We start from the raw sequence: 14,181 nt of genomic DNA, 5'->3' as shown, positions 1-14,181 counted from the left end.
TTTTTACATTCATTTTCTGTTTCTATTTTATGTACAAAGAGAAATTATTATCTTTTTTATGTACTTTCTTGATGTACTATAAAAAGAGTTGTAATGGGTCAGATAAATGCTTCATCTACCCCAGCATCCTGTCCTTGACAATGATAAGGAATGATTGTTCAGGGAAAAAAATGAAGAGAAGGGATGCACACTCCCATCTTGTGTTCTGCTGTCCTCCAGCCAGTTTGTGCTCAGGATTTTCCTGACCCAGATGATCCCAAGGCAGAATGAGAACCAGAGGTTTGCCTTTAGCTGTGGTTTGCACTTTGGAGTTCAGCTGCTAACTCACATGGGTTTTGGGCTGTTGTTCTCCTCTCCAAACTCCTTTGGCTAATAGTATATAGTAAGGAAGAAAATTTGTTTGCTATTCAGACAGAAGGGACTGAGACAGGGCAGTTAAAAACTAAAATTTATCATCAAATGCCCTGGTGTCTGGTATGCACTGCAGAAGTGGAGGGAAGCACATGTGGTGTCCATTGCAGATGTTCTGGAATACCTTTTGGACTAGGAGAGAACATAATAACACACATCACAATTTTTACCTGAGATAATGCTCTGGCTTTCCAAAATCATCATCCCTGAGAGAAATACTGAATAGCCCATGGTGACAGTGATTGTTGGGAGGGTCAGTGTAGCTTTCCTTCAGGAAAAATTTGCTTACCCTCTGTTCAGTTTTGTTGGTGGTGTATAAGACATTCATATTTTCCAGATATCTGTTATGAAATATGAATTATAACAAAACATTAGGCAGGTGCCATTCTTCTGAATATATATGATCATCCAAATATGTGATCAACAGTATTGCTAATATCGTATATACATAAAAACATAATTTACACCCAGGTTACTGAGTCAGCCAAGTTTCTGATGCCAGTTTATAGTGGGTGTTGAGAGTAAGGACAGGACAATAAACACTGATACTTCCCCAGAATACCCTCCCATTAGTAGCTTGGCTAGCTTGGAAGTCTTTGAATTTGTGCAGTTGCTTTTTGAAGAAGTGTAAATCATTAGCTTATGTTACAGCTGAGCCTTTTCCACCATGGCTGCATGTTGTGTGGAATAGTCTTTCTGCTTTTATTTGTTTTGAATTTTTTGATCTGCTTACCCTATTCAGGATCTGAGTGTGTGTGTGAATTTATTATATCCTTGCTAGATACTTTTTTGTTCTTTTTTTTCATATAAAACCTTACATTGACTTGCTTTTTTGGCCAGAGGAGGTGTGTAAGTTTGATCATCTGTAAAGCTATAACCATATCATCCTGTTTCTGAATCTTCATGGTGAGCTCACAGTATCTTATTCTTCCCCTCTGCATCACTTGGCATTTTTTTATGCTGATCTTCACCTGTCATTTGTTGTCAAGCTACTCACTATTGTTGAATTCCTGAGAAATCCTTCAGTGAGCCTTTCTTGGGTATCCTGAATAATTTAATAACATCTAACAAAATTTGACAGTTTACTGTTCACCCTTTTCCATATTGTTTGTGTAAGACACAATATGTGCTGGCACAGCTTTCTGTGAAACTCATTTGGCTGTTTCATGCTTTTAACCTGTTATGTCACCTCAGGACTTTTCCTCCTGTCCTGTGGCAATGTAATTCTTTCCCTTTCATAAGGAAGAATAAGTGCCCATTGAAAGTCCAGGTTCACTGCATCAGTCATCATGTAATTGCTGATTCTTCCAGGAAATTTTTGTACGTAACCTCTCTGTTCAAAAGCTGCCCTGATTTTTCAGTATATGTAATAATAAATATATTCTTCAAAGTAGTTTTCGTTAATCTTCCTTCTGTGCTGTGAAGCTAAAAAAAATCTATCTTTAATTTCCTGGAATTCTTTTGAAATTTTTGAAAAACAGGAGAAGTAATAGGTGTAAATATTTTTGTGGACTGTCACATAATTCTACAGATAGCCCATTGTGATCATGGCCACTGTGTGTAGATGTGTGGCTTGAAGTTAGTAAATTAAATAATGTGGAATCCCAGTTAATAAGGAATAAAGGACAAGTAATTCCTTACAGTGGTGGTTTGTTTTTATCCTTTTGAATGTTTGCTTACATAACACAGGTGTACATCATACAGCAGACAAACCTTGGCCAGCAGGCTGTTCCTCTTCCTGCACCTCTAATCCCACCATTCTGAAGGACAGCACAGCCTTACAATGCACTCTACATGTTTTTTAGAATTTCTTTTGTGGCACAAATGCTGACAGGAATACCACAGCGTACCTTTGACTAGATCCCAATTTACTGTGAAAGCTGTCAGCTTTTTCTAGTGCTCAGTTTTCCCTTAGCTCATACTTTACAGTCTTTCCTGATTCTAAGTTTGTTGGTTTTTTTTCCCTTCCATCTGCAATGTGCGCATGGATTTACCAGATCTCTTCCATAACACTTACAGAGCTTTCCATACAGGCATTACATTTGTCATCTCCCTATTATCTAAATCACTCTGAACATAATTCCTGCTCATTCTTCATCAGGAATTGATTCCCAACACACAGAGCAGCAAGACTTGCTCTCCTCTCATGTATCTTTTCTTCCACAAGCTGATTATTTGGGAAGCAAAGGAAAACATCTCCTCCTCTCCTGGATGCTGCATATGTTGTTGACTTCATGCTTCTTGACAATCAGCCAGTTCTTGGAAATACAGTAGGAGAAATGGGTGGATGTTCTTCAGCAATGTATTGTGCATTCATGGCTGCATATGGTACAGTCCACAGAAGTCAAGTTTCAAAATTACTCATAGATTATTATGAGGCAGAGTAACAAGTGAAATATAATGTTTGGATTTTTGGTTACCTATTTCCTGGATGTGTAGTAAAAAAATATATATAGTAAAAAAACCCCATCTAAAATATATAAGTAAAGTGAAATTTAAATGTGAAGTCAAATTTTGAAACTTGAATACATGTTGAAATAAAGAAGCTTCACAGGCATCACCAAAATAAACTGTACATCTGTTCTGATTGTAATTACAGTGTGGACAAATTCTAAGACTCTTGAAAAACATTGTGTGTATATATGTATAATATATGTATATAAAGTGATAAATGTAAAAAATAAAGTCTTTGTTTTGAAGAGAATTGAAGGTGTGTCTTAGAAGAAAAAGGAGCAGTATTGTGATTCTCAGATATCCAGGCAAATCACAGGAGAGAGATAGAGAAATGCTGTAATGAAAGAATCTGCTTTTTTTGATAAAATAACCACTTGATCACATCGATGTTCAAGTTTGTCTCAAAATCAACAGGAGGACTTTGTCATGAGATTCTGCTACGTGACCTGAGTCAGAGGGTAATGATGCTGGCAGAAATTGAGGAGCTTGTTAAGACAATGTGTTACTTAGGTATTTAGTGCTTGCTCCTGAAGCAGCAGGTCAGCATTCATTACTCCTTGGCTGAGAGACACCAAAGCCTGATGTGGCCTGAGTTTTCCCCAGTCTGCCTCCATCACTGTGTGTATCCAAATCTTTAAGTGCATAAAGCTGGGCTTTATTATTGTGACAGATGGCCTGGTGGATTATGATTCAGTATACATTTCTCCACTTATATTAGTGCACTATAATCTCATTGATGCAAAATTGATGGATTAATGGAATTATTGAAGAACGTTCAATGAATGGGATTTTCTGCAGTGGATTTGTAAAAAATCAGAAGTATACTTACCAAACATTGCTTTGGCAGGAAAACAGTTTGAAATAACAAAATTGAGGCCCTAGTTGTTGATAGTAAACAGTTTTTTTGATGGAGAGAAGGAAATTGAAACTAGTGATTCCTGTCCAAATTGTAAATTCTGCCGTCTTTAACCTCTTGAGAGCAGCTGTGAGAGAAGTGAGACATCCTGATGTTTTTAAGGTCTCATAATGCAGCTCCTGTTCCACTGTTGCACTTGTTCAAGGTGTTTATTTAGCACTATGGGCATATGTAATGACCTTGCACATTTTTGTGGCATACCTCTCCTTTCATCAGTGAAAAAGGTATTACTGCAATCACTGCAATTACCTGGCTCCTGGAGGAGCACATCTGGGGCAGGGCAGCAGTGCCAGTGCTGCAGCTTCATTGCAGGAATTGCCATTGACATTGGCCCTGTCACAGGCAGTGTCTCTTGTGGCCACTCTTGTGCTGTCCTCATGTCAAGCTGGGGCAGATTCTGTTACCTTGTGCAAGAATTATCAAATTTTGAAAAATTATTATGGTTTATGGCTTTTGGAAAAAGTATTTAGTGAATACTAGTGTATTTTTAATTGTGTAAAGCATCTGATCTTTTTTGTTACAAAATGCTCATATCCTAAGAAGCTTCAATTTTAAAAGAAACTGAGCCTTTAATACAAGCTTCTGTTCCCTCTTTTTGTCTATTAATTATTGCTGCAAAGGTAACTTAACAGCATTAAGTTGAATATAGCTAATTTCTGGAATCATATTTTTTGTCTGTTTTGTCAATTATTTCTTTACTTTTTGATTTATTTCCCTAAATCTCTATCTTATATGCTACTTGCAACAAGAGCTATATCTCATTATGTTCTTTCCTATGCTAATACCAGCAGGATTAATTCCCTAATTCCCATGGGGATTTGAAGTTTGATTTTAATAAACCAGCTGCTGGTTGCGGTGGTGTGAGCACTGCTGGCAGCACCCAGCTTGCAGGAGCCTCTGTGCTGCTCCAGCCACACCTGCCAGTTTTACCAAAGCACTTCTCTAAACTCTGTGGCAAACTTGTTACAAAATGAAAGTCAATTGTAAGTGCTCTGGATAAACCAAGAGGGAGTAATTTCATTATATATTGGTTGTGGTAGTAAGAAACTCTGCTGTAGAGAGGAAAGGTTATTGAGAAGGGAATAATTGAGCTTCTTATTTCCTTTTTTTTTCTTTTTTTGATGGGATATTGACAAATGTTTTGCAGGTTATTGTTTCACAGTTTTATTCAAAAACAAATTGATGTGCCCTTAAATATAGCTTTTTGCATACACTTGCAAAAATTAAAAGTTAACTTTGGGCCTGATCTTTTTCAATGGAAATTCAGAATTAGCTCCTCTTGTGGAGGATACAATATAACTATAATTTTAGGCAATTTAAAGATTACCAAGATTGGAAGATGTATTAATCTTTGATCCTGCAGTCCTCGTAGTTATTTTGTGAAGCCAATGTCATATATGCCGGGTTGCCTGGAATTTTGTTATGGTATTTTGTTACTGGATGAGACAAAACACCTGTATGCCTAAAAATAGTTCTTGCCTTCTCTCTGTTAGTGTCTTTAGAAAGGGGAAACATTGTTTTAACAGTGGGGACTATAAAATTTGTGTTCAGGGAACATGTCTTTTTTAAATGAATAATAATTCTTGTTTCAAATTATTTGCTTTCTCTTTCCTTTATTGCTTTTGCCTTTCGTGATCGAAGTCTAGGAGAGTAAGTCAATGTTTTCATGAATTTGGGGGATTTTTTTTTCTGATGTGCTTGTAACAAGTTAATCCATTTCTCTTAATTGTTTCACTAGATCAGGCCAAAAGTTATTTCAGCTGACTTCATTCACTAAAACTCATGAATTATAAATATACTTTATTTGAAGAAAAAATTACCATTTGTCTTTCTTTATATATGTATTTCTATATATAGATGCATGCTATATTCTGTTGTTTTCTTTTTGAAATTTTATCTTTTGATAAATTTTTGAAATTTTATCTTATGAGGTTGTGCAATATTAAATACCTGTATTCTAAAAGTCATTTGTTTTGAGATGCATATTTGCATCAAAGGCCTAATGTATTAATTTAATCTTGAACATGCATCTAGTTCAAGATCACGTGGTGTAAAATCAAGCTCTCCTGTCAATGTAAAACATGCAGTAGGAGTTATCCTTTTTTAATCTTTATCAATTTGTGATGTTGTAGAGAAGAAAAAGTAAAATAGGCGTAAAGGTTAAGAAAGTTTACTGTGCTCATCAGGAGAATGTTAATGTTGTGTTTCCCTTTTCCAGGATTCACAGAGCAGGCAAGGAGGGTACAGTATGCATCAGCTTCAGGGGAATAAGGAATATGGCAGTGAGAAGAAAGGTTATCTTTTAAAGAAGAGTGATGGGTATGTTCTGGTTAATAATAGCGAAATCTTCTGCTATGTTCAGGCTCTAATTTTAACAGCTTTTTACTGTGGGTGCTTCAGGCATATTCTCCTAATGCACCTGCCACAGGGTCTTGGGAGTTGCAAAGTTCAAGCCTGAGCACAGCACTGAATGTAATGTAGCACATATCAAAAGCATGACAAGCAAGCATAAAAAGTAGTCATAGTTAAAAGAAATCTATTGTCTTTATAACTCTCTAAAAGATGATTAAGATTTGTCACAAAACTCCAAGTTTCTTTTAATGAAGCATTTAGTAAAATTTTGACTGTATCTCTTTTGTTTTTTAAACCTAATTGTCCCAAAATGATAATGTTATTTATGAGTTTTGAAGTCACATCTACTTACTAAAATTGATATGATATTCTTATGTAGGTTAAGGAAAGTATGGCAAAGAAGGAAGTGCACTGTTAAAAATGGAATTCTTACCATCTCACATGCAACGGTAAGTTACTTTTATACCTTTATATCAAAAAAATAAATAGCATTATCCTTTCCTGATGAATCTGACTTGCTAATATGCTATTGCAAAAAGGATGTTTACTTCAGCTTCTGACTGTTGAAGTTTTGTGAGACTGTAGCTTATGAAATGAATTTATCAGTACTTTAATGGGAAAATGGCAAATGCATTGAACAGACTTCTCAATACTTCAGATGGATTTGCTTGTAAGGATTGTCATGGTATATATGTGAGCTACATAATTTGGGAGCTTAGGAAGTATTTGATATTAGGTAGAGTCTGACAGAGGAGTGAATGTGTTTAGTGTTTTGAGTGCTTTCAATTAAAAGTTTGGAATGCTGGGCATTTTTGTTCACAGTGAGTTCTTGGGATCAGGCACATATCTGAAGAATTTTCCTGGGAATGCTCAGTCATGAGGTAGCACCAAGGAGATCAAGGGGGAGGCAGTGCTAAAACTGCCTTGTGGGAATTTGACATGAACCTGTTGGAAACAAGCACAGGAGTTGCTCTTGTTAAAGGAGATTGTCCCATTTCCTCACCACTTCTCCACCTTTGCCCCAAAATCCACTCACTCCTCAACTGACAGCCCTCAATTTCTAAAGCTTACTATCTGTATAAACCCCAAATTCCTCAGAGACATATAATTATCATGTCTTAAGTGACTTAATTGCAGCACAGAATATTGGTATTTATCCTGAATTCTGAAACTCCAGATTTTCAGCTTTCCACTTCCATTTTAAAGTTTTAGGATTATATCTTTGATATATTTTATTTAAAATGGGAGGAAACCTGGAACATGGGCATTCTGTAATGAAAAACTGCATTGTAGTTTTGCCCTTGTTGAAGAAATGCAATTAAAAACTATTAATATTAGGATATTGTAAATTTAAAGTTTTTCTTTTCATCCCTTTGAGAAAAAGTGAGACCATGAAAATTTTCATTTTGTTTAGATTTAGCAATGCATCCCTTTTGAGAGACCAAATCAGACCAGGTGATGCTGGTCTCCAGCTTTTTGAGGGTGGATATGTGTGCATGTCCAAGCTTTATGTAATATCATACATGCACACTCCCAGAAAGGGAAAATAATCCTAAATCAATACATTTTTAAAATAAAATAAATTTTCTTTTTAGTCCAACAGGCAACCAGCTAAACTGAATTTATTGACCTGCCAGGTGAAGCCAAATGCTGAAGATAAGAAGTCCTTTGATCTGATATCACGTATGTAGCAGCTTTAGTTCCATCTTGTGTTATTGGGGTTTCTGAAAATGTCATTGCAAGATGCTTTGTGTAGAACACAAGGCTAGAGCTCAAAGTTCAAGTCTGTATCCAGACACACAGAGTGTCTCATGACTGTTCAGAGCCTCTATTTCTGATGATGTGGCATAAATATTGTTTGTTTGTGACAAGCCATGAAATGCAGCATATGTGCTGCTCCCTAAGTTCAGAGATGTTTAACAGCTTTGTGAAACATGTGTTATCTGTATCTACCAGGAAAGGGGAAAGACCTTTGGCTTTATCCTGCTTTTCAGTCATTGTTCTGCTTTTTGAGTGCTATTTGAGGGAACGAGGAAGACAAGGAGACCCAATTTCTTTCTCTCTTATCCTACATTAAAATATATTTCTCTTTGTCTGAAAATTGGTAATGCCTTTTCTTGTCAGCATTAAAGCTCTGTAGTTCCCCTATTTCCTATTTTGGTCCTGTACAGCAGATGTTTGTATCCAGTCTGGTTTTAAAAACTCTTTTGATGAGTCAATTTAATGTTTTCAGACTTCACATATAGAGTATTAACCAAGAAACAGTTCCAACATTCCATATTGAAAAGGACAGTCAAGGAAACCTTTGATTGTGGGAGATAATAGCCACTTCATGTCTTCATCTGTTGGCTAGTAAAACAATTTTCTTGGCTCAGCTGGAGGGAAAAACTATATAAAAGGAACAAATTAATTTTGCCCTCTTCTAATTATATTTCAGTTTTGACTGAAATTTGATCCATATGTTTATTTTTCTTTATTATTTCAAAACTTAAGACTTTTAAAATACATAAAATTGGTGTGAATCAAAATTTACAGTTTCATTTTCCCTTTTTTTTTTTTTTTGGAATTGTTATCCATAGCTATGAATAAAGGATTAATGATGCATTTTAAGAGAAATTGCTCTTGAAGGCTTTAGCTACCAAATAGGTTTTATACCAAGTATGTAGACAGATGGAATTTTGTCATATGCCACCTGAAAAGATTTCTTTCTTTCTTTCTTTCAGATAACAGAACTTACCACTTTCAAGCAGAAGATGAGCAGGAATACGTGGCGTAAGAATGTTTACATTTTTTCAAGTTTATTTTGCCAATAGATTTGTGTAAAATCACACATAACAGTGAAAATAATTTTCACAGCTAATGCACAATTAGTGCCTACTGTCTCTTTTTTCTGCTGTTATGAATCTATAAATGTAAACTATTTTGTTCACACTACAGAGCTCCTTTAAAACCCAGTAATGTTAAATCTGAAACTAAACCAAACCCAACTAACCAAAACCCCATTTAGATTGTTCATCCTGCCAGTACCTGGTTTGTGTGGCATGCTTGGGATGATACTAGGATTACATCAGATTATTAGGATTCAAATGAAGTATTTTTAAATTGTTCTCAAATCTTCTCTGTCAGCCCTGTTCTGCAGTTACTTCTTTTCCTCTTGATTTTACCTTTTCCTTGAAAGTAAATATAATAAATAGATAAAAGATCTCAATATGGCACATAGAAAATATCTACAGGCAGTACATTTTTTCTTCTGTAGGCCTAGAAATAAATGGCAAAGCACATCTCTGAGATTTGTACTTCAGAATCCAAGAGCTTGCTTCATTTAATGCATGCTTCCAATTAAGTTATTTCCTTTTAAACAATCTTTCTTCCCACTGCATCAGAATTATTTCCTGAGAGCCATGTAGCACTGGTTTTCCCTCCTGTGTCACCAGATGGGTGTTGTGCATGTAGTCTAATGTTCAGCACCCAAAAGGGCAAGGAATAAAGTTACTACTGAAGAGGACAGCAAGGACTACCTCACTTTTCCATTAAATAACCACATTCTAGTGGAAGCCCGTGTTGCCGCATGTGTATTTTAAAGGCATAGGGGATGTTTGTAGGGTGTTTCACTTGTTTGGTGGTGTTGGGTGGCAGTGGCATTGACAGCTCAGCCTCGGGAGTCATGGGTGAAATAAAAGAGCTGGAGAATTCTTTGGTGTGCAGCAATTTCCTTCTGAGCTTCCACAGCTTTATGTTGGCTCTTACAGTGCAAAGCTGACTTGCTAGTTATGATTACTGCATTCATCCTGGAACTTAATTATTCCAGTAATTTTCTTAGTCAAGAAGAAAATACTGTTATTTCTTATGAGTCATAAGTTTTTGGTACTCTGCCATAAATTAATTTTTACTGTATTAGTTGGTTTAGTAGCTGAGTGGTTTGTTTGGGTTTTTTGTCTTAACAATGAGCAAGGTAGGGGAAAAATAAATAAGCAGTATCCTTCTTTTGAGAGGCAGATAAATAAATTTAGTTTAGCAGGCTGCCTGTTGGACTGTTTTGAAATTCCAGGCTGGTTTTATTTCCTATTAGAAGCACTGAAATTTTTTCTCTCACTCTAGTCATGGTTTATTTTGAGTGTGCAGCCTGCCAGGAAGGCCTGGTGACCAACTGGGCACTTCTTGATAAGCAGCACCAGTCATCCAGAGATGTCTGTCCTTGTCCTTGTGGTGGTGGGGGAAGAGCTGCCACCGTGCTGCCTCTTGCTCTCACTCACAGCTGCCCCAGTGACAGTCCTGCACAGAGGTTCTTTCTTCCTTAGCAAACATAACCAGAATAATGATTGCTCTGACAGTTTAGGTACTCATAGTAAGGAAATCTATATCAACTAACAGCTGGCTCAGTTGTGTTTTGTTGTAATTGCATCTAATAATTTTTAATTGTTACTGCTCAGTTGAGTTTTATTCAAATTCTGCCTTTTTAACAAACTAATCAAATTGTAACGGTAAAAAAATTATAAACAAATGTCAGAATAAATGTTGTTTGTCTGAGTTTAATTATTATTTTACTTTCTGTATTTAACCAAACATTGTTATAATATTAGAACAAGACACCATTGCTTCTTATTTTTAAATAACATTGAATTTCACCATTAAAATTGCAGAAGAATGCCCTCTAGTGTGGGTTCTTCTCATGCAATGAGAAAGATGAATGTACCTTCATTGTTGACACCATGTAAACTTTGGAGCAAATTTGTGTTCAAGACTTTCAATTTCTCTTTTATTCTTAACACTGATTTTTCAAGATTTTTAAAGCATTTTAAGCACTACTTCCTAGATTCTTTTATGCACATAAAAATTAAAAGAAAATGTGCATGAAGTATATAATATGGAATGTCCATATATTAGTTCAGGCTCTGAATCTGTGTTCTAAGATTACACACATAAATTTCTCTCTGAATTCCTTTAAAGCTAATCTTTTCGTTGTTTCACTGAGAAATTATGAATTTCAATCTGAAGTACTCTTAGTTTGTTTAGATGACCATACCATTTCTGCATATTTCAGAAGACCAATGATTGCAGGACATTGTAAACATGAAATGCATTGAGGTCACTGCCAATTTACAACATTTCTGCATTTAAAAAAATACAATATTTGCAGTAGATCTAAAATCACTTTACTTCTGAGGTTTTCTTTTTAACTTGCTCTTTTTTCTAAATTGGCAACACTGCATCTGCAATGTCCTTGGTCCTTAGTGGAACTGCTTTCTCCTCCTTACTTCCACATGGAACACAACAGCTGCTGAGACTGGGTTTTGTTTGTTTTTAATTAAAACATTATGTGTAAGCAACAACTTGCAGAGTGGTTGGGAGGGGAGGAAATATTGTCTGAGATATCATTAAAGAGTCTTGATTTGTTACACTCAGCTTGCTCCTGAAGTTTGATATTGGCTCTTGGTACCGTTACTCTCCTGTCCTCCTTCACCCCCGGTTGCCTTGGCAGTTGCCATTTGTTGGGCTTTGCAGTCTGACTCTGATCAGTGCTCAGAGACCTGCATTTGAAAGGCAACTAGACATCAACACATGCACCAGGGTGCTTGCTCTTTCCTCTGTGAAGAGAAAGATGCACACTGGAGAAAGTAGGGATTATCATTTTCTCCAGGAAGGAGACTTTAGGAAGATTTTGGGCATCTTTTAAAGCAGTTAAATTTACAGGAGCTTAATTGCCCCTTTTCTCTTCCACAACTTCTACTTATTTGAGGAACCTGAGAACTTGGCTTTTAAATTGTTCACCAAAGGGATGTTAGAATTAAGACTATTTCTCTCTTCTCATTCTTACTTATCTTTTTTCAAATCTTTCCTTTTTGTCTTTCACTTTTCCCCCTTCTCATTCTCTCCCAGAATACAGTCCTTCCCTATAGTCCCACTAATATTTTGTTCCTTGTGAGATTTCTACAGTTTGTAGATTAACATGCATTTGCAAATGCAGATCTTCATTAAGGTCTTTATTTTGTGCTAGATGGATATCAGTGTTGACTAACAGCAAAGAAGAAGCATTAAATATGGCATTCCGTGGAGAGCAGAGCACAGGTGAAAACAGTTTAGAGGATCTGACAAAAGCCATTATTGATGACATACAGAGATTGCCCGGCAATGAAGTCTGTTGTGATTGTGGCTCACCAGGTATCTCCATTTGTTCATGTCGTCATGCTTCATCATGCTTCTTGTTGGGAGCAAAGTAATTTCTTCAAAGAAGTGTTTGTAGAGTGCAAACTCATTTTCTAAGTGATGTTTCTCAGTCTTCAACCTGTTTTTAAAAGAACAAATATGACTTTCCTACGTTAGTTCCATTTAATTCACTAAAATATTTTTGTGTGTTGTCTGTGCTTACTTCCAGCAGTTCAAGCCCCTCTGGAGTTTGAACTGTTCTTGTTGCACTGTGTCTAGATGCTTGTTGCACTTGAATGGAAGTTGCTTGGCATCACTGATCCTGTGCATGCTACTAAGTAGAAGTGAGTAATATTTAGACAATGCTTGTGGAAAAATTGACCTGGCCAGGATCTTGCTCTGAGGCTTTATCTTGGCATGAGACTACTGGAGTTGCAGCATCGTTTTCAGAGGTGGAATAAGTAGTCTTGTGCAAAGAATGAGAGCCAGAGTTGAAATCCTATCAGATAATATCTTCAGAAGTACAGAGTTACAGGTCAGTTATGTGGCACTCAGAGCTTGAGAAGGGGCAGCTGGTCAAGCAGGATTGAGCTGGTGTGGGAGCTGTGGGAGCTGGCAGCTACTGCAGCTTTCTCATCAAAGGGACACTTCAAGAAGGTGATGCTGATTTTGAACTAAGTAGATTGTGTGTATCTTGCAGATGCTTACTAATGCAGAACTGATCCAAATTTGAAATAGCTAGATAAAATTACAAACTGGGATATAATTATGTCAAATCCTGGAACCAGTTCATTCAATTATTTCATTATGTAAAGCTATAGAAACTTCAGATTACAGTTCTCATTCATCTTTTAATTTGTAGTAAAGTTTTAAGCTTCTGTACTCCAGCTTGCTGCTTTAAAACTCTTGGCTTAATGCTTCAGCAGTTACTATTTAAAGTCAAGGAAGTGATTAATTTGTGCACAAAGTATGTCTGAAGCTTATTCTTTTCCTTAAAAACTGGTCATGCTTCCTATGTAGCATTTGTAGTATCAAATCTATTCTAATATTACATGCAGATCTCCTCCATGACACCATTTTAAAAGATTGGGGTTTTTTTTCCTGGACTAGCCAGCATTCCTCAAATTTTCTACAACATGCTGCTGTTTTACATACTGGAAAGCACTATGATTAATCTTTTATGAAAGACTATTTAAAGTTTAAGAAGTAAATTTTAACACTTCAGAGGTTGTCAAATTTAGGAGATCTGTTACTTTTAAAAACAGGAATTAATTTATACAGGAAACAAATACAAAATGTATTGAAATACATTCATGCAGTATGAATGAATAAGTCTAAATTCAATGCCTTTGGGTCTGTTCCTAAATCTGAAATACTGCATTCCATTGGTAGCAATTTCTGGTTAAGTTAGAGTTCGGAGAAAAGTATGGAATGTTCTTAGTTTATTTTCATTCTTTGAAACATTAAATAAGGAATAATTTCAGAACACATCTCTTGCCACCATTGCAAACCTTTTCTTGGACTTTGATTAAATACTTTGTGTTCCAATTGTGCAGATCCAACATGGCTTTCGACCAATTTGGGCATTTTAACCTGCATTGAGTGTTCTGGGATACACAGAGAAATGGGTGTCCATATTTCTCGAATCCAGTCTTTGGAATTAGACAAATTAGGAACGTCTGAACTCTTGGTAAGTTTCTTTAATTTATATTGGGATTTTTTAGTCAAATCTTGACATATATGGAGGAAGCACCAAAATGTACAAGTTACTGTTAATCTTTTTCAAGGAATGTGTTTTTGCAGAATTTTTTCCTCATATTTCTGTAGATATTTTACAGGTGCATGGTTATATATTGCTATATATTTTTGGTGCTGTTTTCACTTCTCATTTCACTTCTCATTTC

General features: G+C 36.0%; 1 protein-coding gene across 4 annotated transcripts in view; it reads left to right on the top strand.

Annotated features, from left to right (window-relative positions):
• ASAP1 (ArfGAP with SH3 domain, ankyrin repeat and PH domain 1) overlaps positions 1-14,181 on the top strand; it is a 142,090-nt gene that overhangs the window by 89,424 nt on the left and 38,485 nt on the right. For all 4 annotated transcript variants that reach the window (XM_059466295.1, XM_059466313.1, XM_059466288.1 and 1 more), the window contains 6 exons: positions 6,000-6,100; positions 6,513-6,582; positions 7,729-7,816; positions 8,857-8,905; positions 12,129-12,292; positions 13,834-13,967. In XM_059466295.1, coding sequence (XP_059322278.1) covers positions 6,000-6,100; positions 6,513-6,582; positions 7,729-7,816; positions 8,857-8,905; positions 12,129-12,292; positions 13,834-13,967 — 606 coding nt within the window. The remainder of the gene's footprint in view (positions 1-5,999; positions 6,101-6,512; positions 6,583-7,728; positions 7,817-8,856; positions 8,906-12,128; positions 12,293-13,833; positions 13,968-14,181) is intronic.

This window comes from Ammospiza nelsoni, chromosome 1, assembly GCF_027579445.1.
Source record: "Ammospiza nelsoni isolate bAmmNel1 chromosome 1, bAmmNel1.pri, whole genome shotgun sequence".
Lineage (NCBI taxonomy): Eukaryota > Metazoa > Chordata > Aves > Passeriformes > Passerellidae > Ammospiza > Ammospiza nelsoni.
This window is presented reverse-complemented; position numbering and strand designations above follow the sequence as displayed.